Source organism: Pavona decussata, unplaced genomic scaffold (genome assembly GCF_977016875.1).
Source record: "Pavona decussata unplaced genomic scaffold, jaPavDecu1.1 SCAFFOLD_131, whole genome shotgun sequence".
In the NCBI taxonomy this organism is placed as follows: Eukaryota; Metazoa; Cnidaria; class Anthozoa; order Scleractinia; family Agariciidae; genus Pavona; species Pavona decussata.
Window position 1 is genome coordinate 965338 of NW_028145545.1, and position 23166 is coordinate 988503.

Genomic DNA, 23166 nt, shown 5'->3' on the forward strand with positions numbered 1-23166 from the left:
AGAATTTTTTTTTGAAAAATCAATTGTAATTTTGCCTTCAAATTCGAATGACTTTTCTGATCATATGACTAAAGAGGTGAGACAAATAGAGCCGAAAATTGCACAGTATATAAAAAAAATGATCCGAAGAGATTCAAAGAGATGAGACGGAGAAGAGAAGAGAAGAGAAGAGAAGAAAAGAGAAGAGAAGAGAAGAGAAGAGAAGAGAAGAGAAGAGAAGAGAAGAGAAGAGAAGAGAAGAGAAGAGAAGAGAAGAGAAGAGAAGAGAAGAGAAGAGAAGAGAAGAGAAGAGAAGAGAAGAGAAGAGAGAAGAAATTAGAAAATCGAGCCTACAGTTGTAGTGACGCAGCGGTTTCAACTTGCAAACTATGCGTCTCAGGTTCGGAAATTTGTGACAGGTTTGCCAGGCGTTGATTCCTACACATAATTTACATATGAAAACGACGAGAAAGTGAATTTTTAACTCATCACGGACATAAGGGTGGGTTTCTGCGTCCAAATTCTTGCTGGTGGAAGTTTGAATCAAGAGTTGCGTTCTGTAGATGACAAAACACGGTTGAAAATTGTTGTTCGGCAGAGAACACGAGACGAAAAGGAAGTGACGTCGTGGAAGGTTGGGCTGAACTCTGAGAGGGCGAGTGGGTGATACTGTATTTCGACGTAAGTTGTGTGTTTGGAGTCCTTGAAAAGCGGTGAAATCCGATAAGGTGACTTCATGTGACAGAATTGTGACCGACGGATAATCGACGTCGCGTTTTGTGAAGATTTTCTCGATGTTGATAGCGACACGGGCGAGCTTGTCTGGGGACGCAAATGGAATCCCAAACACCTACTGCAACTATCAATGGCAGTTACCACGAGTATGATTCAAATAGTTACCAAGATACAGGCGTCTGGGACAGCGAAGGCAATATCTTGCCAGATTTGTTAGATTCACGGATAGACAGTACGCTACAAAGCTTAGATATGGGAGCGATCAAGAAGAACTCTTACGACAGGACCCGCGCTGCCATGGCGGTAAGAAAGAATATTAAACCTTAGTTAAGCTTACATTTTAATTCATGAAGATTGGTTGACTTGCCGTAGTGAGTTTAGTCTGGGGTTATTAGTATTATTTATTTATCAGCTTTCTCGTTTCCATGTAAAGAAACAGCTGTGATGGTCTACAACGCAGTTCTTTGAAAAAAGTCAAGCGAAGTGGTATATACGCGATGGTCGCGATAAAACGGAAATGCGATTTTGGCTTGTACCAGCATTAGTAACTCGAGACCTTGCGAAAGATTTAAGACTCAGCGCAAATAATTTAACAGATTATTGCAGAATCGTAACAAATCTGTCCTCTGCAAAAGCAAAATCAAGGTTTTATACCGGTGTGTAGTAAGCCATTTCCAATTTTCTTGTAGCGAAGTAAGTCTTATACATGTACAATGATGTGTATATTTCCATTTCAACGTTTTGTTGATTTTATGCTGCACACCATTTGCATGTATGGTGCATATTTATTGTTATTATAATATAATTTTTATGCCTCGAAACATGTTTCCCTTTCATGGTTTATAATTTTAGTTAAGTACATTTTTTAAAAGGCAGTGCTAACTTTCACCCATTTTGTGTGCGAACTTGATTTGCTTTACCAATGAAAATAACTTATTTTCTCTTGACAGTTAATTTGTCAGTAAAAGGAAATTTCACTTTCGAATGTACATGACATGTTTGTTTTGGAGGATTTTTCTCTCCTTATAACTTACAGCTTAAACTTTTTCTAAGTAAGCTTAATGCGTCTTTTAAAAAGTTGAAATCAACCTCCTTGAATTAAGTTTCGCAATAATTTCCTGTTACTGGGAAACAGTGGACATTCGTTTTAGAAATTCAATTAAATCGTTCAGTTCCCCACAGGAAATACTACTTGTCTGATGAAAACCCCCCAAGAGAGACTAAAAATAAAGATGAGGAATAAAGTGCTTAGCAGAGATTGATAGCCTGGCATTTTTCCAATCTATTTTGAAAGAATTGGCCATTATAGCAGTGATAAATTAACTTGTAAAGCAGACTGCGTAGAGTAGAAAAATACACACTTATTGTTTGTTTCCTGTCGCACCCAAGACTTTTTTTAAACGTGGGGGTGAGTGTTTTTGAAGGAGAACAACTACATGTAGAAATTTGTATATGTAATCGCATATGTATATGCGATTTTAAAGTTTTGCAAAAACTTTAAAAATACAAGTGAAATTAATCCTTAATTCTACGAGGATTCATTGCGATTATGTGTTTATAACATAGAGGGCAAAATTTTCTTAAAACCATCGAGGCACTTTGTAAAACAGTCAGTCCCGGCCCGGAGTAAAAACACCCACACATATAAGCAACACAAACAAACAATTGACTAGCGTATAAAATGAACAAAATGAGAAAAAGTTGATTGTCATATACATGTAATTCAGAGAAAATACAAGTTTAATTCATGAGTAAACTAACAACAATTAAACCAAATGTTAGGCATCAATTAATTCAGATTCACCTACACTGTGAAGCTTTCGACCGCTTGAAACTCACACAAATACAGATCAATAAAAATAGCAAACCGTCGGTCCAAACATGGAACTTGCGGTGTAATTTCTTCCACTGAATTAGACCTGTCCTTTCCTCCCATCAAAAGGACACCATTATAAATATAATAATTATTCATTATCGTTCGTTGGAACAAACCAGCTGTAGCGAGGTGTAACCACTTGGTTGCAGCCATGAATGATTTCAGTTTGTCAACCAAACAAATCCGATCATGTTTTTTAGTTTTTGACACAAATAATTTTTTGCTGTTTCTTGTAAGAAACCAAAGTTCACCTTTAGCACTTTCCATGGTAGCTGAAGCACTTGATTTTCAAGTATTTTTGGCACAAACAATCCAGCTTAAAAAGTCGAACTCCAAAAAACTGAAAGAAGTCGATGTTGTTGCGGCACAAAATGAAGAAACCAACTTAATGTAGAAATGGCGCACTCAGCCAATCAGGAGCAAGTATTTTCGCCTCTCGACCAATCAAGAGGTAGTAATTTTGCCCTCGGCGAAAGGAAAATTAAGAAAAAATGCCCTCTGTTTCGACCAATCAGCATTCAGTAATTTTGCCCTCTATGTTATAAAAGGCCATAAACTCATTCTCTACAACCAAATGTTGTGTGAAATGGTTGTTACCAGTGAGTGTGTTGATAGAACCCTTTGAGTATTTGCTATTCAGACAAATGGTTTTGAGCAGAACTTCTTCTTAATTAGGCAATTGGGAACAATGGGGCAGCCATGACTTTAAATAATAATTATAATTATATGACTTGAAGTTTTCTTTTTTTTTTCCAAGAACAATTTCTGAATGGAGCAATCTCTCCGTAGAAATTGTTTCTGCCAAATCTATCAACTTGTTCAAAACCCGCTTGCCTTGTTATTTATTTTTTAAATTTTACTTGATTTTATATCCATGAACATTATTTTTATTTAATATGATTTTGTATATATATATATATATATATATATATATATATATATATATATATATATATATATATATATATATATATATATATCTTAACAGATTTTGCTGTCTTACTGCAAGCTATGTAAATGTAATTATTCTACGTTGTACATGTACAAGGTGAAATCTGATTTTTGTTTCAGTTTTAAATTTAAATCTAGCAGGACTAAAATAAATTTTTTACAGTAATTTACATGTACAGTACAAGAGGGCCACCCTTTGATAATGGCAGTTACTCAAGCTAATTTACAAAACATTGAGGTTTGATATCTACTTTATCACCTTTTTAGCTCTAAAAATAACATCTTGATCAGTTTACACTGATTATGGCGAGCCAGTGGTTCCAGCAATTTGACTCCCAGTGCCATAAAGACTGCAAGTTATCTTGGTGTGTAATTGCTGGAACCAAACTTCATTGGAAGAATTTAACTGGTTGATATTGGAAAGTGTGCATGACCTGGTGTACTGTGAAAACTACATGTATTTTTGAAAGAACATGGCACACTTTCTTGTGATGTTGCTTGAAACACTTTGTTTAATGTTTTTTTCTCATGTGCCAAAGTTATGAAAACTGAAAACTACAATGTTTTATTATTTTTTTTTTTGGACATTCATGAAAACACATTAGTCAACTCTCACCATAACAGACATCCTTGAGACCTCAATTTGGTCTCTGTAACTGTGAGAGGTTGTAATAGTGGGGTGCCAGAAAAGGAAATTGCATTGAACTTTACTGATTAGGTGTTCAATCCCTTACCTTCAATCTTCACTGCATGAAACTTGTTTCAAGATTTGACTAAGTTTTGGAACACAATACAGGTGTATGTAGGAGCCAGAACTTTAATTTTATTAACTTTTTTTGTTAATAATTACTATCAAGAGGGATGTACTTGTACTTGTATTAGCCAACTGTAGCGCAATATGTGTAGTTTAAAGAGAAAGATAAACAAAGAGATTCACATATTAAAATAATTATAGTTTAATTTAATTGTTGTAGCTACAGATGTAAGAGTATACTGTTGCTTAAGGCCCATTTTTAACACACATGCAATTTTTTATGTTATTTTTGTCCCACCTTCAATGCTTTTTCTCGTTCAAGACTGTGACTCCAAATCACATGTTTAAACCGGTTTCGATTTCAGCGTGATATCACTTTGCATTTTCATAGAAACCTTAAGTTGCAAGTTTACAAAAGTTTTCAAACATGTTTGAAGCCTGTAGCCCTGCAATTTTATGCTGACACTTCCTCTAGTTTTTACAGGCCATTTGAAGGGCTGTAACTGACTCAAATATACATTGCACATGTAATTTATCCACAAAGCAGTGGATAAAACATTAGAGCAACGTTTTGCTAAACATAATTTGGGTCGGTTATGCTCTTGGCCCTTTAATTGAAAGTGCAACTTGAGTGTAACAAAAATTGCACAATTTGTAAACAAGCTTTTAGTTAACGAAACACAACTGTTCTTTGGCAGGCAATCAATCCCACTTTGGCAAAGAAAGTTCTACCTTTGGTAAGTTTCAATGTATTTTGTTTTCTTTCTTACCTCTTTGCCATCCCTGTTCCCCTACTGCATGCATGTACACTGTATGCATACATCAGTACATGTTTACTAATTGGAACTGGTTAGTGTCTGGTTTGGTACAGTACTGGTAGTATCTGCCCAATTCCTTCGGTAACACACATACAGTGTATTCAATTTACCAGTGGTATTATGGAATGCACCAATCATTTAGAGGAAGGTGCTCTCTACTTGCACAATTTATTGATTTGTCATTCGAATACTTTTTTGTAGCCAAATGAATTCTCAAGAGAAGAAGTGGCAGCCATTTGTATTCAGGCTCATTACAGAGGATACTTAGCTAGAAAACTATTTGTACAGCTACTGTATGACAAATACATGAAGGTTGGTGTGTTAAGAATTAATTATAGTTTACTGCAAGCTTTTCACCTACATGTATAAGTGGAGATGTACATTACATGTACATGTGCCTACATGCTATTCCTTCAAAATGAAAGTTGGCATGCAATGGACATTTGACACGGTAATTTAAAGTTGGAAAGAGGAGCTTAAGGTGATACTGGAGGCTAAATCGGATCTTTCGGATTATGACCTTTTTTAAACATATGAGAGATTACTTAAAATGGGACCTGTATGCCAAATTTCAGAGATCAAGACTGAAGCGTTCCCGAGTAATAAGCGAGAGAAGTTTGGTTTCTACGGGGTCTTTCGCGGAAAAAAAAACACGGACTGCCTACTGCGAAAATCTTTGTGTTGTGTTTGTGTACAATTCCCCAAAGAGCACGATGTTGAGAGATCTGTCAATATGCTCTCTTTTACGTGAAAGATGAGACCGTTCTGGATCTCTAGATGGATGAAATAAAATTATTGCCTTCGCTAAAGACATCATCTTTTGCGATCAACTTAGTGGCGACAATAAAGGAAATGAAAACATGGACGCTATTGAGGCCGAGAATTTCCTAAAAACCGGTAATTTGAACATCTTAGCAGTCTATTACGTGATTAATAGTGTTTGTAGTGGTATCGCAATTCGCTTCTTGGCGCGATAATTTTACGCATAAACGCTATTTCTTATTTTCACCACTTAGCCAACTACCTAACAGCACACGCTATTCCAATATTTTTCTTTCCGGTTTGCCGGAACGCCGAACGGGTACGGGTCGCGTCGAGTAATCCAACGAACGGCGATTTAGACTGCAAGCAGTCGTACTTTCCCCCCTCATATCACGCACGAAAAGTGACAGTAAAATTATGCGGCTTCGTCGCTCGCTAGATCCATCGTGTGCTAGATGCGCGCTCCAAAACTTAGGAGAAGATAGAGACTGCTCGCAGTCTAATGGCGATCCTGAAGCCAGGAGAAAACAGGAGAGAAATGCATGATTCTCCAGCCAGCTTCCCTCAACTTATGAAAATCTAGCCCTATCCTCGACTGTGATCCTGAACCACAAACTTCATAACCCTTGTCGGACTTCTCCGTTATTGTGTGTAACCGCTTTCTCGGCGGCATCACTTCTTTTCCCTTTTTTTAGACGTATATCTCCTCTAAAAGTCGCTTCTTCGATCACGCGTGTTTGTCTGTTTGATTCAACGCCGTTACACTGTTGGGGTTCTGTTGCGGGTGCCGTTGCTATGCAGAGGTGTCATTGTTTATAATCGCGTCTCCTGATTGGTTTCGCGGGAAAAATAGCACCCCGTAAAAGGAAAGAAAGGGCCTAAAAAGGACCGTTTTTGATGATTTACCGCTGTAAACTGTTATTACAGGCGTAAAAAAGCATGGCTGCCATTGAATCTAAGCCGACGGAAGCTTTCAAGCTGATTTTTTGACGATTCCAGCGCAATGTTTGAGAAAAAAATGCATGTGGATTGAAAGGTGGAAGCGTGTTCATTTAAAATTACTTTCGAAGGCTTATCAGAACGGCTTGAAACTTGGCAGCCATAAAATACGTACTTGAACGAACATTTTTGTCGGAGTGCGTCAAATTTCTTCAAATACAAGACTCGTAGTGGCGTCACATTTTTTATGAGATTGAATAATTACATTTGCAGACATAATTTTTGTCCGTTTGAGTTTTCTCTGACGCACTCTGACACGATGCTAGGTCTTAACATGACACATCAATTGGCCAATGCTTTTTGAAATGCAGGACATTTTCTTTGAGTTTTATAGAGATATGCCAAATGGCAAGGTTTCGACCACGCCCATTAACAGATCAAATTTCACGAATTTCTTTCATTCTTTTGGAAAAAGAATATTTTTTACTAAAACTACATGCAATAACATGTTAAATGTGAAAATTTGATGAAGTTTCAGTGATTTTTTCAACAGATTTTATGCATGTAGATATGTGATGAAAATGTGCAAATTAGCCTCCAGTACCACCTTAAAATTAGTTAAAATAAGGTGGCAATTTTCAGACTTAATAAGACAATATCTTCACTATTTTACAAGACAAGACTGTCAAACTTGGCCTTTAACTAATAACTTGTAAAGTGCTCTTGTCAGCAGTGTCAATGGCTTGTCATTAATTATTACAGTGATTATAGTCCATTGTTTTCAAACTTTCAGAGATTGTTTACTGAAATTCATGTACCACAGGTTGGTACATGTATGTATGTGCGAGGGCTGGGGCTGGGAGATTCCCCTTTACTATTTTAATACTCCTTTTTTTATTTCCCCATCTTAACTCTGCCATAAGCATGTAATGTTTTGAAAATACATGTACATGTACAGACTGTATTTGTATTAAAAAGAATAGAACATAGAGCTGTAGTGCATTGTCGCAAGTCAAGGGAGATACTGTTACTGTATGTTTACAGACACGTACAGTTGTCTGTTCCAAGTTACACTGTAGCTCATAATTGCTCAGTGAATGGGATATTAACTTTCAATTACATGTGTGGGTCCATTTACAAGATCATTTCTTGTTTTGTTCAGTGGGAGCAGGAAGTAGAAGAACAACTATGTAGAATAGAACTTTAAATATTGAGCATTACTATTTTTGAAGACATGTGCAGGATTAAGCAGTATTAACACAAAACGTTTCTTTTCTGCTTTCTTTGTCTTACTTGTGTACTGTACCTGCATATTAATTTTTTCTTTTCAAGGTCACCTTTTTGCCTTCTGGGGAATGTAATAATCATTTACAAACTGAACTTTTTTGTGCATGTTGATTTGGAGAAATTTTCATTGATAATTACATGATTGTACATGTATATGTATGGTCTCAAATAATTGTGTCACATTTTTCTGTCATAGGAGGATGAAGAGATGGAAGCAAGAAAAAGACAGCAGGTTGAGGAAGGAGAGCTGTTGGTAGAAAAGTAAGCAAAGCTACATTGTAGTTCAACCTCACTGTTTTTACATGTATTTAATACTGATACTAAAGGGATAGAGCTGAATGCAGTGCTGTCATTGAGCTTTGGAGAAGCCCACTCCACAAGGACAGAAGCCAGACAGAAATAAGTTAAAAGTCTGCTGTTCTTGTTGTCTTTCAGTCACTGTCAAACTCGAAGCAGCCTGCTGTTTCACAGTAATTGCCAGCCATAACAGCCAGCTTTGGCTACATGTACTGATAACAGTATTGTGAATGTCCATGCAAGCTAAAACATGCACTGAAGTGTTGCATACAATGAAACAGGGAACATTGTGTTGACACCATGTGTTTATCCGGGGGTGTCATTTCATGTACATGTAGTTGACTGGTAACTTCAGTCAAAATAACAGCTTCTTAGAGTTTGAAAATGACTAAAGACAACCAAGAGGAATTGAAGAGGTCCTTTTGTTTTTAAAAATGATTGGCTACTTTCCCATTGAAGCCAGGTTCTTCAAACGTTAATGACTGCCTTGGTCCTCCCCAGATCATTATTACTGTGTGCAACATTTCTGACAGAGGTACATAAATGATATACATGTTGAATACAAGATACAGCACACATGGACAGTCTAGTGTCTGGAGTGGACTAATTCCTCAACTTGCGGATGTACAGTATGTTGTGGTTAATACATGTATTTGTTTTGGTTTAAAAAATTTTTAAAACCAGTTTTACATGTATTTTTATTTTTCTTTGTCCAGTATTCATTCATTCTGAGGCAAAGGGAAATAAAATTCAAACTGCTTTGAAAATTTTTAAACCAAAACATTTTTTTAACCAGAACACATACATGTACATGTACATAAAATCATGCATGTGTAATCTCAGTCTGTTATCCTCCAATCCAGCCTCTCCACCCTCCACTAAAATACTAAAATACAAAAAAATAATACAAAATGGTAAGATTTTGTTGTCGCTTATGGGAGGTGGTCGCTTACGAGAGTCGAAACAGAGGGGGGCTCTTCCAGGAACAGGTCCAACACATTTACTTACATGTATTCGAAGAGAATTTATTGCATAAATTTTTGTAGTTCCAATACGAGCAGTGCTAGGTTGTTATTAAAAGTTCCTCGCAAACTCTGAGTGGTGTACAACTGTGGTACATGTACATGTACATACAGCAAAAAAGGAGATCAAACCATGTGTCAAGTGGTCGTTTACAAGAGGTTAAAAACAATGTAAAATTATAATTATAACGTCACATCAAAAAGTGGTCTTGGTCACTTACGAGAGGTGGTTGGTTCTAACTGTAGGGATTTGACTGGAAAAAATTTGGGGTTTTAGATAGGTGGTTGATTATGGGAGGTGGTCACTTACAAGAGGTAGTCGCACATGGAGGTTTGACTGTAATAGTACAGTGTACTTAATCCATTAAGTGGAAGACTGGAGACTGTTTCTGTTGTACCCCAGTCCAGACTCTTCACTGTCAATAAAATAATATTGAAGTCCTCAGTGTACCGTGTGCAAGACTTCATTTAGTTTACCATCTCTGCAGTTGCCCTCCAGTCCAGCCTCTCCACTGTCAGTTTAAGTCCTGTACCATTTGCAAATCTTCATTTAGTTTACCATCTTGGCATTTGTCTTCCAGTACAGTCTCTTGATTCTTCACTAAAGTACTGTACTATTACATGCAATACCATTACTTTTTAATGGTGTACTTAATCAGAGACTGGCTCTGTTGGCATTCAGTCCAGACTCTCCACTGTCAGTTGAAGTCCTGTACTATTTGCAAATCTTCATTAAGTTTCCCATCTCTGTTGTCCTTCAGTTCAGCCTCTCTACAAATGTACTTCATGTATACCATTTTTTCCTTTTGTGATGTGATGGATTTTGAAATTTATGTAAAATAATAATTACATATATAAATAATTTATGAAAAGTTAACTTTTTGTTTCTACCTCTCAACATGCCCTAGTACTGGTCAGTACAGCTGTAATTCAAAATCTTTTAGAGAATTCAATATAATATATTTATAGATAGTCAGTATGTGTACATGTACATGTACATCAACAGATATCAGAATGATAGAAACAACAAATATTGAAACATACACACTTAATGATTAACATTTGTGATCTATTCTAATGGCTTTACGTAATTTAAATCTATTACAGTATTAAGTTTTAGCAGCAGTTTGACAGGTGTTGAAAATAGTGGTAATTGTACAGTTGTACATGAATGTCAAATTTTAATTACAGCAGCTGTACCTGATGAAGTAGTCCATTCAAATGATGAAGTGTCTTTTACATACAACATTTGTTTTTTTCAATCAGGGCAACTTAACAGTTTGATTTCTATGGAAAAATAATATGTTATCAAATTTAGAGGCATGGAGAAAGGGATGCATTAGCCTGACAAGTGGGCTGACTAACCAATGATCACATACATGATCATTTTGTTTTCAGAATACAGGCTACTGAAATAAAAATATACATTTTTTGTTGACGTTTATGGAATATATACATTTTCGTAATACAATACTTTTAGCATATGTCTGTTATAACTTCCATTATAGTAATTGTATGAATCCAATTTTGATGAAATGAGGCCAGGTTAAATGTCAGTTGACTGTTGAATTAAACTCCACTCCTTCTTATGTGGCTGTTTTCGAGGTTCAAGCATTTTCCAGCGTGTAGTCAGTCATCTCTAGAACAAGGTGGCGTTCCTTGAGTGATGCAGAAATCATGTGTCTGTTGTTTGACTAATCTACCTTTCAATGTATGTATGGCTACTGGTAAATCAAAACTCGAAGAGTTTGCAATTGACTACTGTACATGTACCTTTACTCAAAACAGCACATCAGCTGAACGTGAAAAGTAAGCACTGTTTGCAGTTTAGCATACACTAGATGGATGAATCATACATTATCCAGCTGTTCATAGGCAATAGAACATGTAAACTATATGTACATGTATGTGCTTTTATTTCAGAATAAATTAACACTGTGCATGTTAGCTTGTGAAGAGGTTTAACCTTCATGTGTACCACTGTGTTTTGATATTTTGTTTACTGTGAACCATATGACCATAAAAGGACTTAAAATTTATTGTAATTTGTACAACCAAATTGCAGGAGATTGCACCAAAACAAAACATGTAATCTCTTGTTGATAGACAAAATTTTTGGTGCCAATAAAATAAATGTAATTTTACAGTTTTTGTTTCTTCCAGCATCTTTTCTTTGTCATACATGTATTTATTTTTGTTTTAGTTCAGTTTGACAATTCAAAGAGAATTGTTCTTTTTTAGACCCATACGATTTTATATTGAACAAGAAGGACAAACTAAGCTCTTAGAAATGTTTTGAAAACTATAAAGCTTGAAATCTATAAATTAAAAATGTATGTAATTTAATCTTGTTGTCAATAATTGAAAGTATTTATTTTTACATTTTTTGAAATTTAATATTCAAATTAAACTAAAAGTGAGGCATACGCTGTATTATGCCCTTAGTATTACTATTTAGGCTAAGTTTTGCGAAAATAACGCTCTGGGAAACATAGTTTTATTTGGAGAATGTTTTTAATAAAATATAATGTAATTTTAATAAGTGAAACTTTCAAAAGTGATTTTTATCTGACAGAATCAGCTAAAATAATTATTTAAAAATTTAAAGGTGGATTACATGAGATCCTAAATTATCTTGATGTCATTTCAAAGACGTCTGAAATTTTTACTTAGACTTCCAAAAGTTAAATAATGATTATGGAGGTAAAGTTTATTGAGGGATGTTGTGAAAGTGATAGGCTATTTTAAAGCTGGACTCTTTCTGAACAGTCAAGAATTGAAATTTGTAATTTGTAAGCATTGAATATTATAAAAAGAATGATCAAGAGTGATCATTTCCTGTTTCCAATATTATTTCCAAGGAGACAGGTGAAAGTATTAATGATGGTAGTGAACTGTCTTGATGCACACTGTAGCACAGAAATATTAAATCTTGTAACAAGAGTTTCTTGACAATCGGTGTGGAGAATTAATATTTTAGCCTTCTTACTCAAAGAATAGAAAGTTGTTGGTTTGGTACGGTAATTATACGTATGTGTTCTTATCCTTTGGACTTGAATGTACTGACAGTAATTTGTTTTGGTTTCACAATACTACATATACATTGTCTGTGCAATGCTTTTAAATAAAGAAGTACATGTACATGTAGCTACCAGTTAACCCTGGACATTATAATTATTTATATTCTCAAAGCTACACCATTGTTCCAAATTTGTCTTCATTCTAATTTAAGTGCCCTAAGGATAAGTCACATACAAGTGCTGTATTTTAATGCCAGTGACATGCTTGTTATAGGTACAATGTACATAATTATAAATAATACAGCACGTATGTAGACCTACAGTTGACATGCACATCAACTGGTATTTTAAGTTTTCGCTTAATTTATTTCTCAAGCTATAAAGATCAAGCTCCATTTTTTGAAATCATTTCTTTTAATTTTTCCATTTGTCTCTTGACAGCTATCGTTTGAACCTTGAAATGGAAGAAAATACTTGTTTGCGTAAAAATATTAGAAGAGGAAAAGAATGTGACGTTATAACGTGAGTGTTGAGTAAATCTATTTTTTTAGTATCCCGTAGCAGTATTTTGAAATTTGTATTAGTCAAGAAGTACATGTACTTGATTGCATTATATAATTGCATTCAATGTAGAAAAAATGCACTCCTGATACAGATTAGAGTCGAGATTGTATGGGACAACGTTGATTGCCATGAATGAATGGATCTTGGGATGCGCATCTGGCATCCCCCGCAGATTTTACAGGCTGGGGTGGATGACATCATCACCACCTTGGCAAAGGAGAAAGAACCTGGAATCAAGATCATTAAATGCACTCCCTAATCTTTGATATCATTATTACTAATTTTAATGTGCAAGCTTCTACTGACAGTGCTTTTACATGTACTAGTAAGATCTGATTGCTATTGAATTAAATCAATTAAAAACTGCAGTTTATATTGGTTTAGGACAAGCCTGACCCTTAATGCACAGTGTCTTTCAAATACATGGTACATGTACAGTACTTGGTTTACCTTTTTGTGCATGTACATAATACCAATAATGCTCCTCTACAATGCAAGAAAATGAACTGTGGTGCTGCATTGGTTGGGGGGGTGGGGGGGGGGGGGAATCCAGATTTGGATTTACTCTGACGAAGGGGTAATGATTGATACATCAGCTCTCATATTTACTGTATTTACTGTGGCCAAATTACCCATACAGCTGTAGATTTGGATTTACTCTGACGAAGGGGTAATGATTGATACATCAGCTCTCATATCTACTGTATTTACTGTGGCCAAATTACCCATAGTTATTAACTTATAGGGAACTTCCTTTGATACACGTACTCCATAGTCCAATGAATTGTGGTTGAGAGTGTGGTTATTTCTATATGTAGAAGGGTTTGTGGTTGTTATGCTTTGGGTGAAGGGATCACAATTTGTATTTGGTTACAAGCATAATAATTATACATTATTATATAAACACCAATGAAATACCAGGTGAGCTTTTGCATGAAAACATGATATCTTCACACGTGGAAATATCACCGCTGCTATGTTTACATGATAAATCGCGCCTTTTGCAATCGGTTTGATATTTCATTTTTGGTGTTATATAATAAACAGAGCATTACATGACCGCGCAGAGATACGAAGTTTCTCTTCTCGTGTTGTTGTTCTCGTTATTTTTCGACTCTCGAAGAGAAATTTCGTATTTCTGCGCGGTCATGTAATATCCTCTACTTTTGTACTGAGTGACTTACATGTACATGTACACCGAAATTTGCTTGGAAGCATTTGTTGATTGATCACTGAAATTTTGCAAAAAAGCCTAGCAAAATTTGTGTCCATCAAATGATCATAATCAACTTTCCTGAAGCAAGGTGCATTCATATCAGGCAGGCTGACATTTGTCTTTGTTTCTGTTGTCCTTTTTTGCAGCATCCAAAGAGCCTGGAGAGAACACAAGCGCAGATCAGAGGACAATCTGTTATCTGGACATCATGGCACCATTAATGCATATAACAAGCCAACGTTTGGCATGGCTACGCAACCAACTTACTCTACCCCTGATAGCATCAGCTTTCATATAAGGACAAATCCTTTGATGGGGAGTAATGACAATGCATACTCTGATGATGACGATAATCTTTCAGATGTTTTTAATGACAGCCTTGAGCAAGTGACGGAAGAAAACTTGAGAAATACGCAGCAACATGGACCGCACAGACATATGTATGATAGTCAACAAGAAATTGAAGGTGATACCTTTAATGATGAACTTCCGGGGATGGACTCTGTCACCTCGCCGGCAGAGTTGCCGTCGCCAACCACTGATTGGGAGTCAATAGAATCTTGTTTGACATCGGAGGGCGAGACACAAGAGTTAGAACATAATGAGCTTCTAGATTCCTCCAATGACAGGCTAAAACACTTCTCTTTAAAGCCCAACGATTTGCAAATTGTTTTTGTTGATGATACATTGCTCAGTGACGTTGAGGGCGATGAAGACAGTTGTCTAATAAAAGAGTATGTAATAGATAAGCAAGACATTTCCGATGAAGAGAAACGTGACTCGGGTTGTGTTGCTGGTGATGAAGAAATGTCAGAATCTTTCAGCATAAAAACAGTCAGTCCCGAAATACTGGAAAATCAAGAAATATCCCGAGAGGATACAGAGAAGGTTTTGTTAGAACTCAGTGCGCAAGACAGCGAGGAGGGTGACAAGGCTGAAGGATGCTCCAATGTTATGTTAGGCTGGACTGATGAGAGGCTTAGAGAACTAACTGTTGGCGAACTAAGGGAACTCAAGAACAACATGGCACAGTTAATCGAAGGTAAGGTTATGCATTTATGGCACTGATTGCTAGCTTTCAAAGCAATACATGTTGTGCATGCTGTTTCTGTTTATCCCTGGTAGGTATATTTTTTTGTAAGTACACGTAAGCAAGTGGTTTGTCAACCTGGTGTTTCCCAAAGGAACATGTGGACAAGCAGTCCAATGTTTACTGCTTTTCGTTAGATAACTTTTAACTGTATGCAGTCAAAGGATACTGTTGGGAATTAAAATACATCTACATGTAACTGTAATTATTGAAAGTATGCAGATTGAAGACAGGCCTTGCATGTATTTACGATCGCATGTTTTGTAAATATTTCACAGCTCAAAATGAAGTGTTAGTCACTGAATTAATGAACAGAGACAGTCTTCATCTGAAACAAGATTCCCTTCTCATGGATGTGGAAGATGCATCAAAGTAAGTTATTCTTACAATGTATGTCTTGACAAATGAATTGATTATGAAGGGATTGGTGCAATAGAGGTGTACATGTACATCCATTACTCCAAAGCCAAAGTTAGTTTGGCATACAGACTGGAAGAAACATTGTTCTGCATTATTTTATTTTAATTTGTTTGTTTGCTTGTTTGTAACGTGTCCTTTAGCTTTAGTAAAATTATTTGCACGAAGGTCAATCTGTGGTTGACTTCTTTTGTTTTTTTTTGTTTTTTTGTTTTTTTTTTTTTTCTAAAAGAGACAACAATACAAAATTAATGATTTCTGCCCCACTTCAGTTGCTTTTGATTCTCCCCCATAACATCAAAAACTGAATACAGAGTTATACTTTAAATGCCTTTCATGATGTCCATTCTGTGTGCCAAACTTTGGTTGGTTTGGAGCAATTTGGATTTGTACATGCAGGCCAACAATAGATACATGACTTGGTTGCACCAAGCCTTTCTATTGTTATATATGTACATGTAACTGTTAATTTTTTTAAGAACGTTCTAAAGAACAATTTCTGTGTCTAAATGGAGTTATAGAAACATGTGTATTTTAGTCTCTTGGGAAACACAAACAGAATGCTTCTTTTTGGAAAGTACAGATGACCCATGATAACATTACTTTGTCACCGTGGGTATATAGCACCAAGGGCTTATTTGACCTTTGTCTTACATGTAATGGCACGAGCATCAATTTGATCAGTGTTAAACTGTGTTTTCCCTCACACAAATCACCATAATGATGCTCAAAATATATGACACTTACAACATACATTACAAATGTATGTAGTGAAATAGTTTAACACTTATAGTGGTTGCAGGTGGTACCTTCCTTTCTCAGTAATAAAAAGTAATACATAGGTGCATGGAATCATGAAATAATTAGATGGTCTTTGAATGAAAACCCTAAACTTGCATTGTACATGTAATAATAGCTTTCACAAGAAGTGTGCATTGTATTGACCTTTTTTCCTACGTACCTCCTTGTATACCTTTTTAAACAAATCAAAACAAAACAAAAGAAAAAAAATGACTACAGGTTCTCTCTGGGTGGAGTTTACATAAATTAAAGAAATTAACATTCATATCTTCAAGCCACCATGTAGTTTTCTTTTTATTATATAGACAAATCTATCGCTCAGCATCTTTTACTGACTGTTTGCACAAACAACCGTGAAAAAGTGGGAAATAATGTCATCAATATCCTCACTATTGAGGATATGAAATATACGCCACTCAGGTCCCGGATGTAGTTTCATATGAATTTTACACATGGTGTATTTTCCAGTAAAATATTCCTGTCTATATAATAATTTTACTGTTTCTCTTTATGGAGAAACATCATTTTAATTTGTCAGGAACACCACTGGCAGTTAAAGTGGCCTTCTGTTTGAAAGTGGATATTGTTCCAAGTAATAAAAACCATAGTTTTGCAAAAAGCACTAGCATTCCTTGTACGTTTGAAAGGTTGATGTGATCTTGTTGTATTTGAGCATCCGGAGGATCGAGAAAACACTTCAGAGAGATATACATATTCAGCACACCACAGGCATTGGACAAAATAAATTAAATGTCCTTGACCAGAGGCAAACCCAAGGTGTAACTTTCTGATGTTTAATTTTGATGTCACATTTCACTGAGTGTGTTATAATAACACTTGACAATCCTCTTTTCAGTTGAAATTGAAGATCTTGACAAAACAACATGTACAAGTAGCTTTGGAAGCTACAGTTTTCATCAAGGCTGAACTGAACTTTAATCATGCTTCTAACTGTTTAAATACTTGACAATAAAATAATTAGGATTATTAAATCTACTATTATTTTAATCATCTATCGGATCAGTGCCAAACTATTTTTGAATTAACATATAAAAATATAATAACTACATGTAATATCGATATCATAAAAATGATAATGTGTAAGATTTGGCACTTGTTATAAGTATTAATAATTTATAAATGAAGATAATATCATTCAATGAAAGTATCAATGAAAGTAAGTGTATGTCAACATACACTGCATGTATGTTACATGTAAATGTTTTAAGCTAACCAACGGTGATGACTATCTGAGAATTAATACGAACTTCAAAATAAGCCACTTAACTTGTGAAATCACCATGGTAGCAGTCTTCTGATGAAAACGCTAATGTCTTGTATGACTTGTGTTTTTGCTCTTAAAACAGAAAGAAGTAGTAAAAAGTGTTTTGATTGTCTGTTGGAGATTCTCATAAAAATTAATGATTGAAATAAATACTGGCACTATTAAAAAAAATATTCAAAAGATTTCCTTTTTTCTGAGGTAAATAATAAGCACGTTTCGATTTTTTGAGCTGTCAAATGTTTATAGCAAATCGCTGTTGTTTGAGCGTTCTGCATGTGCTACGTCATTGTTTATGTTGTTTTTGTTCCTTGTTGGACATTGCTGATCCTAATACCGGTAAATACACTTGTCAATAGAGTCCTAAAGTGATGGTTTAGAAAAGAAAAACTAAATTTTTGAAAATATGGCATTTGCTGAGATATTGTGAAAGAGCATGATGAAAAACGATGGATCAGAGAAGTGCTAAAGGGAATCCATGAATTTCCCACTGAGCGTTAGCCCTGGAAAGTAAATGGGAGATCGCAAGATGCAAAGAAAAAATCTCCAACCTTCACACGAATCGAACCCAGAGATTTTTTCTTTGCCTCATGCGATCTCCAATTGACTTACTAGGGGGAACGCTCACGGTAGGATTTTCATTGGTGCCCTTTAACATACACTGTAGAGTTAATTTTCTAATCCATCATTTGTGTCCTTAGTGCTAGCAGCACAACATTTATTTGTATCCTTCGTGATGGAAAATGTCTCCTTACAACTAGGCATTATTTTTTTGGGCGATGTAGCAGCTCTTATAAGATCAATACCCCAGCCCTAAACACACTAGCAGTTGCTACACAGTTAAAACAATGACAAGCATACGAGAGCTGCTATACTACTGCAGATTTGATCATGCTCTTTCCGAACATCTCAATAAATCCCGTAATTTCGAATATTTGTGACGTCACACTTTAGGACTCTTTACTCGATTACATTGGGTTTTAAATTGAAATGCTTTCCATACATATACGCGATGTGTGTGACGGGATGAAAAGTAGCACTGTTTTTGAAAACAAATATTTGGCCAATTGTAACTTCATGAATTTTTTTTTTACTTCACTTTTCACTGAAACAGTACTCTGCTCGGTTGAAAACCTGACTAACAGTTATATTTTGCATTGATATCAATCAAAATTTAAAATTATGATAACAACAAACCGGCATTTGAAGAATTCAGAAACAAATCTTTAAATCAGTTGAACTTTTCTCTTTGTCTCCTGACATAGGGGAAAGCAATTGTGGTTTACATGAATTTGGTACATTGTAGACCTGTGAATGACCTGGTAATCCTGAACTTCAGCGAACAAATGTGAACTAAACTACACAGAATTAACTATTTCTGTAACAATGACTAATCGCCAAACTGTAAACCTTTATTTTCCATGTTAATTTTTGTATTTTTCACTGTCTCTTTTATCACCGTTACACCAGAAAAGTGAATCGTCTTCGACCGAAGAATTCCTGAATCTGGCTGTGTTGGATTGTAGCTGTTTTGCCATCCTACAGTAATGCAGTTTGCTTGCCGGATCAAGTTCTGTCTGTTTATGTTTGATATCCAGGGCTCGAGACTAAGAGAACCAAACCACAGTCTACTTGAAAGTTAGGGCGTGACTGCTGACTGTGTTTCTCTTAAGGTGATTTCTTTATAAGACTGGCGACAAATGCTTGAACAACCAAAACCCACAACCTTCATTCCCAGCCTTGAACACTTATCTAAAACGCTACATCTCACAAGCCTCTAAGCTATTAGAGCAAAACAAAGTCTCGAGCCCTGTAATGTTTTTGTTTGTTTTGTTTCATTGTTTTGTTGTTTATTTTGCACACAGAATTGCACAAGCACAGTATCAGATGACTCAGAAAGGCAGAAAGAGATAGTCTTGCACCGCACTGCACTATTGCAATTGCACAAAGCTTATTTTTGTTTTGCTTGTATTTTGATTGTTTTGTATTTTAAGAGTCGTCCAGATCAAAGATCAGTTGTAATGATGTTGAGTGCATATTGATTTTATTTGATGGGAGCGTTGGGGAGACGCGTTGGGGACTGTTTGGAATTGTGTCAGAACTTCTGGAAACGTTTTTGAGCATTTTTTGGTCACTTGTGAGGTTAATCAATCAATCAATCAATCTTGAAATCAACCAATCAATCAATTCATTGATCAGTGAATCGAGGCTAATCAATCAATCGATCGATCGATCAATCAATCAATCAATCAATCAATCAATCAATCAATCAATCAATCAATCAATCAATCAATCAATCAATCAATCAATCAATCAATCAATCAATCAATCAACTAACCAACCAACCAACCAACCAACCAACCAATCGACTCTATTCTGTAATTTTGAAAAATACCTGTACAGAAATGTTCGTTACCTGCAGTAAAGCATCTCGCTTTGAATTGAAAAGTTCACAGTAACTTTGCGTTAAGGAGAAAGCGTTAAAATGCGGAAGCAAATTTCCACCCTTGCCTCAACTGTCTGATAGCTGTGCACTGTTAGTTTCCGCGGTTATTTCTTATTCCTGAATAGAACCAATTTGCACTCCTTTGGTTATTAACAATAAGTTAAAAATAATTTTATTTTTGTATTATTGTACATGTAGGGTAATAATAATTATTATTACTAATGAAGGTTATTTGTCAATCGTTAAGGCGCTGTTACACTAGGTAAATTTTCCTATAACTTATCTCGCAATTTTGTTGTGACACAAGTTGCTCGAATCGTTGCCTTGTGTAACATACCCTGAAATGAACAGGCCTCACAATTTTTTTTGTTGCCCCAATCGTCGCAAGTAGTAGAAGTCGGTTCTGCTTCATGCAATGGTGATTGCAACAAACAACAACGTTGCGAGACAAGTTAATTTCAGGGTGTTACACTAGGCAAGATCTTTAGATTCTAGTACGAGTACCAATGTGAATACGAAATTTGACGGCAAGATTTTAGCGAAGTACTAAGAAAAGATAAATCCAGGAAAGCTTCATTTCACTCTTTGTGAGTGACAAGTTTGACACAGTTGTTTTGAATTATGATAAATGAGCCGTTCGGTGATTCCAAAGAGACGACACCACCTACGTTTCGATAGCTTGCGAACGCGGACGTATTTCCGCCTGTCGCTCTCTCCGGAAATAGGTCTGCGTTCGCAGGCTTACGTTGCGAGAACTTGCTTTTGCCCCTACGCCGTTCTCAGAAACTCGAAATAAAACTAATGACGATGACTATCTCGTTTTCACGCCAAATGACACTAGTTCACTCGCGTGCACTTGATCCTATATAAACCCTTCTCCAAAATGGCGGCAACAGATATGAATGAGTTAAAATTGAACTAAATGAGAAACTGATACCAGCACTGGAAAGAGCACCTTTACTTTAAAGTTTGTAACCTTGCAAAGTTTCAGCATATTAGATGTTATATCAGCTTAGGAAATGTAAGATGAAATTTGACAAATTTACAGACGCTTGTATGACTGGGGGTATATGTCATACCCCCAGTCATACAAACATCTGTAAATTTTTCATTTTTCAACTTACATTTTCTCAGCTGATATTACACCTGATGTGCTGAAACTTTGCAGGGTTACTAAAGTAAAAGTGCTCTTTCTAGTGCTGGTATACGTTTTTAATTTTAACTCATTTGAATTTTCGGCCTCCATTTTGAAGAAGGGTCTATTGGAAAAACTCGTACTCGTACTGGAATCTAAAGGTCACTGTCCCCGATCTCTTATTTGTCTCCGCTCGAGCGGGAAAAAAGCCGCTGTGAAGGCGAGGGATTGGTAGTTCACAATACATAAAAGGTCGCGAGAAATAATCACGTGTAGTGTGAAGACAAAATTTGTATAATGGCATCCTTTGGTGAAATAGTTAAATGGTAGTATGCAAGTTTCCTTTCACTGTTTATTTAATGGTACGTTTACGGTCCTCAGCTGCTGTTTCAGAAATCTAATGAAGAAATTCTGTTTTGTCTGATCGAAAACGCAAAAATTTAAATCAAGCTTATGTTGTGAGGAGCTGTCTCGAAATCTTTTGCCATTTACTGCAATAGTTATCACCTTAGCACTGACACCAATGTGTTTGCGCTTAAGTGACGATTATAATGGTGGGGTGGGAGGGGTTTGGCCCGTTGTTCACCTAGAATTGCAGTGACCAACATGCATATTCTCCGCACTGTTTTCGGTATATTTCTTACGAAAGTGCTTGGGAGAGTTTGAAGGTCGAGACATTTTTTTTCTTTAGTAGTTATTCATCGTGACCTGTATGCTTTGTAAAGTAGTTACTTGGTGAGGAGAATTAAGGTGCTGGTCACTGTTATGGTTAAAAGGCTTAATAGCTTCTGTCTAATGAGGGTTAACCAACCGTTTAAAGTTTGACAACTCAAGTGACAGCTCTTTTGTAATTTCCAAAGATCGATGAGGAATGAACAGGTTTCCAAGGTCAACTTTTTATTTTTAGCAAAGCCAGCTCCAGCTTCAAACTGCTTCATTTCAATCTTTTCATGACATTAATTTCAGACTTATCTGATTTTCTTGTCAATAAAAAACGTTACAGTTGAGTTTTTCAGTTAATCTCCGTTACACGGCCAAAGATCAACGTTCAAATTTTTTTCTCGTGCGGCTGATAGAAAACGGCAAATGCAACAAAACATTCATGACAAATAACTTTCAGTTTTTCGTTGCATGGGTGCACCTTAGGTTTTCATCAACAGTTACATGGCCTTCCTCGACGGAGGTCTTGATGTAGATGAAAATGTTGATTGGAGTATGTTCCTTTTTAATATGTTGGCTCTGCACTATTCACAGAACGTTTTGGTTGTGTGAGAAAGTAATGTGTAATACACTCCGGGTGCCCTTAACATGATGACAGAGTTAGGGTCATTCTGTTAGATAGACACGATAGCGTATAGTTGAGTTATTCTTCAATAGATATGTTGATATTGTTTTTGTCACTGGAGCTTATTTTTGTATTGTAATTTGTTGGAACTGTTCGATGCGTTTAACAATAGATACAAAATAGGATTATGCTAGCAGTAAGTGTACATAATATGAAGAAATAGCGTGTATGATGTAGCAATAATAAAGCCACAATAACAATCATTTGAGAGATGACGTGTCACATGGCGGTGCATTTTTGATGTTTGGCTTCTGTAATTTCCCTTGGTGTTGTGCAGCATCGCAAGCATTTGTTAATCCTACCTAGACCGGGCTTTTCTTGTGTGTGTTCTGGGGCCGGGAACGAAGGGGGGGGGGGGGGGGGGGGAAGGAGTCGCCCGCAACCTCCAGCCCCCGTCCATAACTTCGCAAGTAGCTTGACAATAAGGGCT

General features: G+C 36.1%; 2 protein-coding genes across 5 annotated transcripts in view; one reads left to right on the forward strand and one right to left on the reverse strand.

Annotated features, from left to right (window-relative positions):
• The first annotated feature begins 365 nt into the window (after nucleotides 1-365).
• On the forward strand, nucleotides 366-22944 carry LOC146468404 (uncharacterized). Of its 4 annotated transcripts, none has more exons than XM_085124619.1 (9): nucleotides 372-1017; nucleotides 4994-5032; nucleotides 5315-5425; nucleotides 8298-8362; nucleotides 12882-12962; nucleotides 14367-15262; nucleotides 15589-15682; nucleotides 19281-19952; nucleotides 20019-22944. In XM_085124619.1, the coding sequence occupies exons 1-8, from the start codon at nucleotides 814-816 to the stop codon at nucleotides 19312-19314; spliced, it is 1524 nt and encodes a 507-aa protein (XP_084980745.1). In that variant the 5' UTR covers nucleotides 372-813; the 3' UTR covers nucleotides 19315-19952; nucleotides 20019-22944. The 4 variants fall into 4 exon arrangements, with proteins under 4 accessions (XP_084980747.1, XP_084980746.1, XP_084980745.1 ...); XM_085124618.1 differs by having other exon boundaries at nucleotides 387-1017; nucleotides 19676-19952; XM_085124621.1 differs by lacking the exon at nucleotides 12882-12962 and having other exon boundaries at nucleotides 366-1017; nucleotides 19676-19952.
• Nucleotides 20839-23166, reverse strand: part of LOC146468405 (A disintegrin and metalloproteinase with thrombospondin motifs 6-like) — a 234253-nt gene continuing 231925 nt past the window's right edge. The window contains exon 28 of the transcript XR_014867508.1: nucleotides 20839-21118. The gene's annotated coding sequence lies outside the window, so the exon portion shown is untranslated. The remainder of the gene's footprint in view (nucleotides 21119-23166) is intronic.

Coding starts and splice junctions, on each gene's coding strand:
- LOC146468404 (XM_085124618.1), top strand. CDS start 814: ATGGAATCCCAAACACCTACTGCAACTATCAATGGCAGTTACCACGAG. Junction 1,018..4,993: donor GGACCCGCGCTGCCATGGCG/GTAAGAAAGAAT, acceptor GTTCTTTGGCAG/GCAATCAATCCCACTTTGGC. Junction 12,963..14,366: donor AAAGAATGTGACGTTATAAC/GTGAGTGTTGAG, acceptor CCTTTTTTGCAG/CATCCAAAGAGCCTGGAGAG.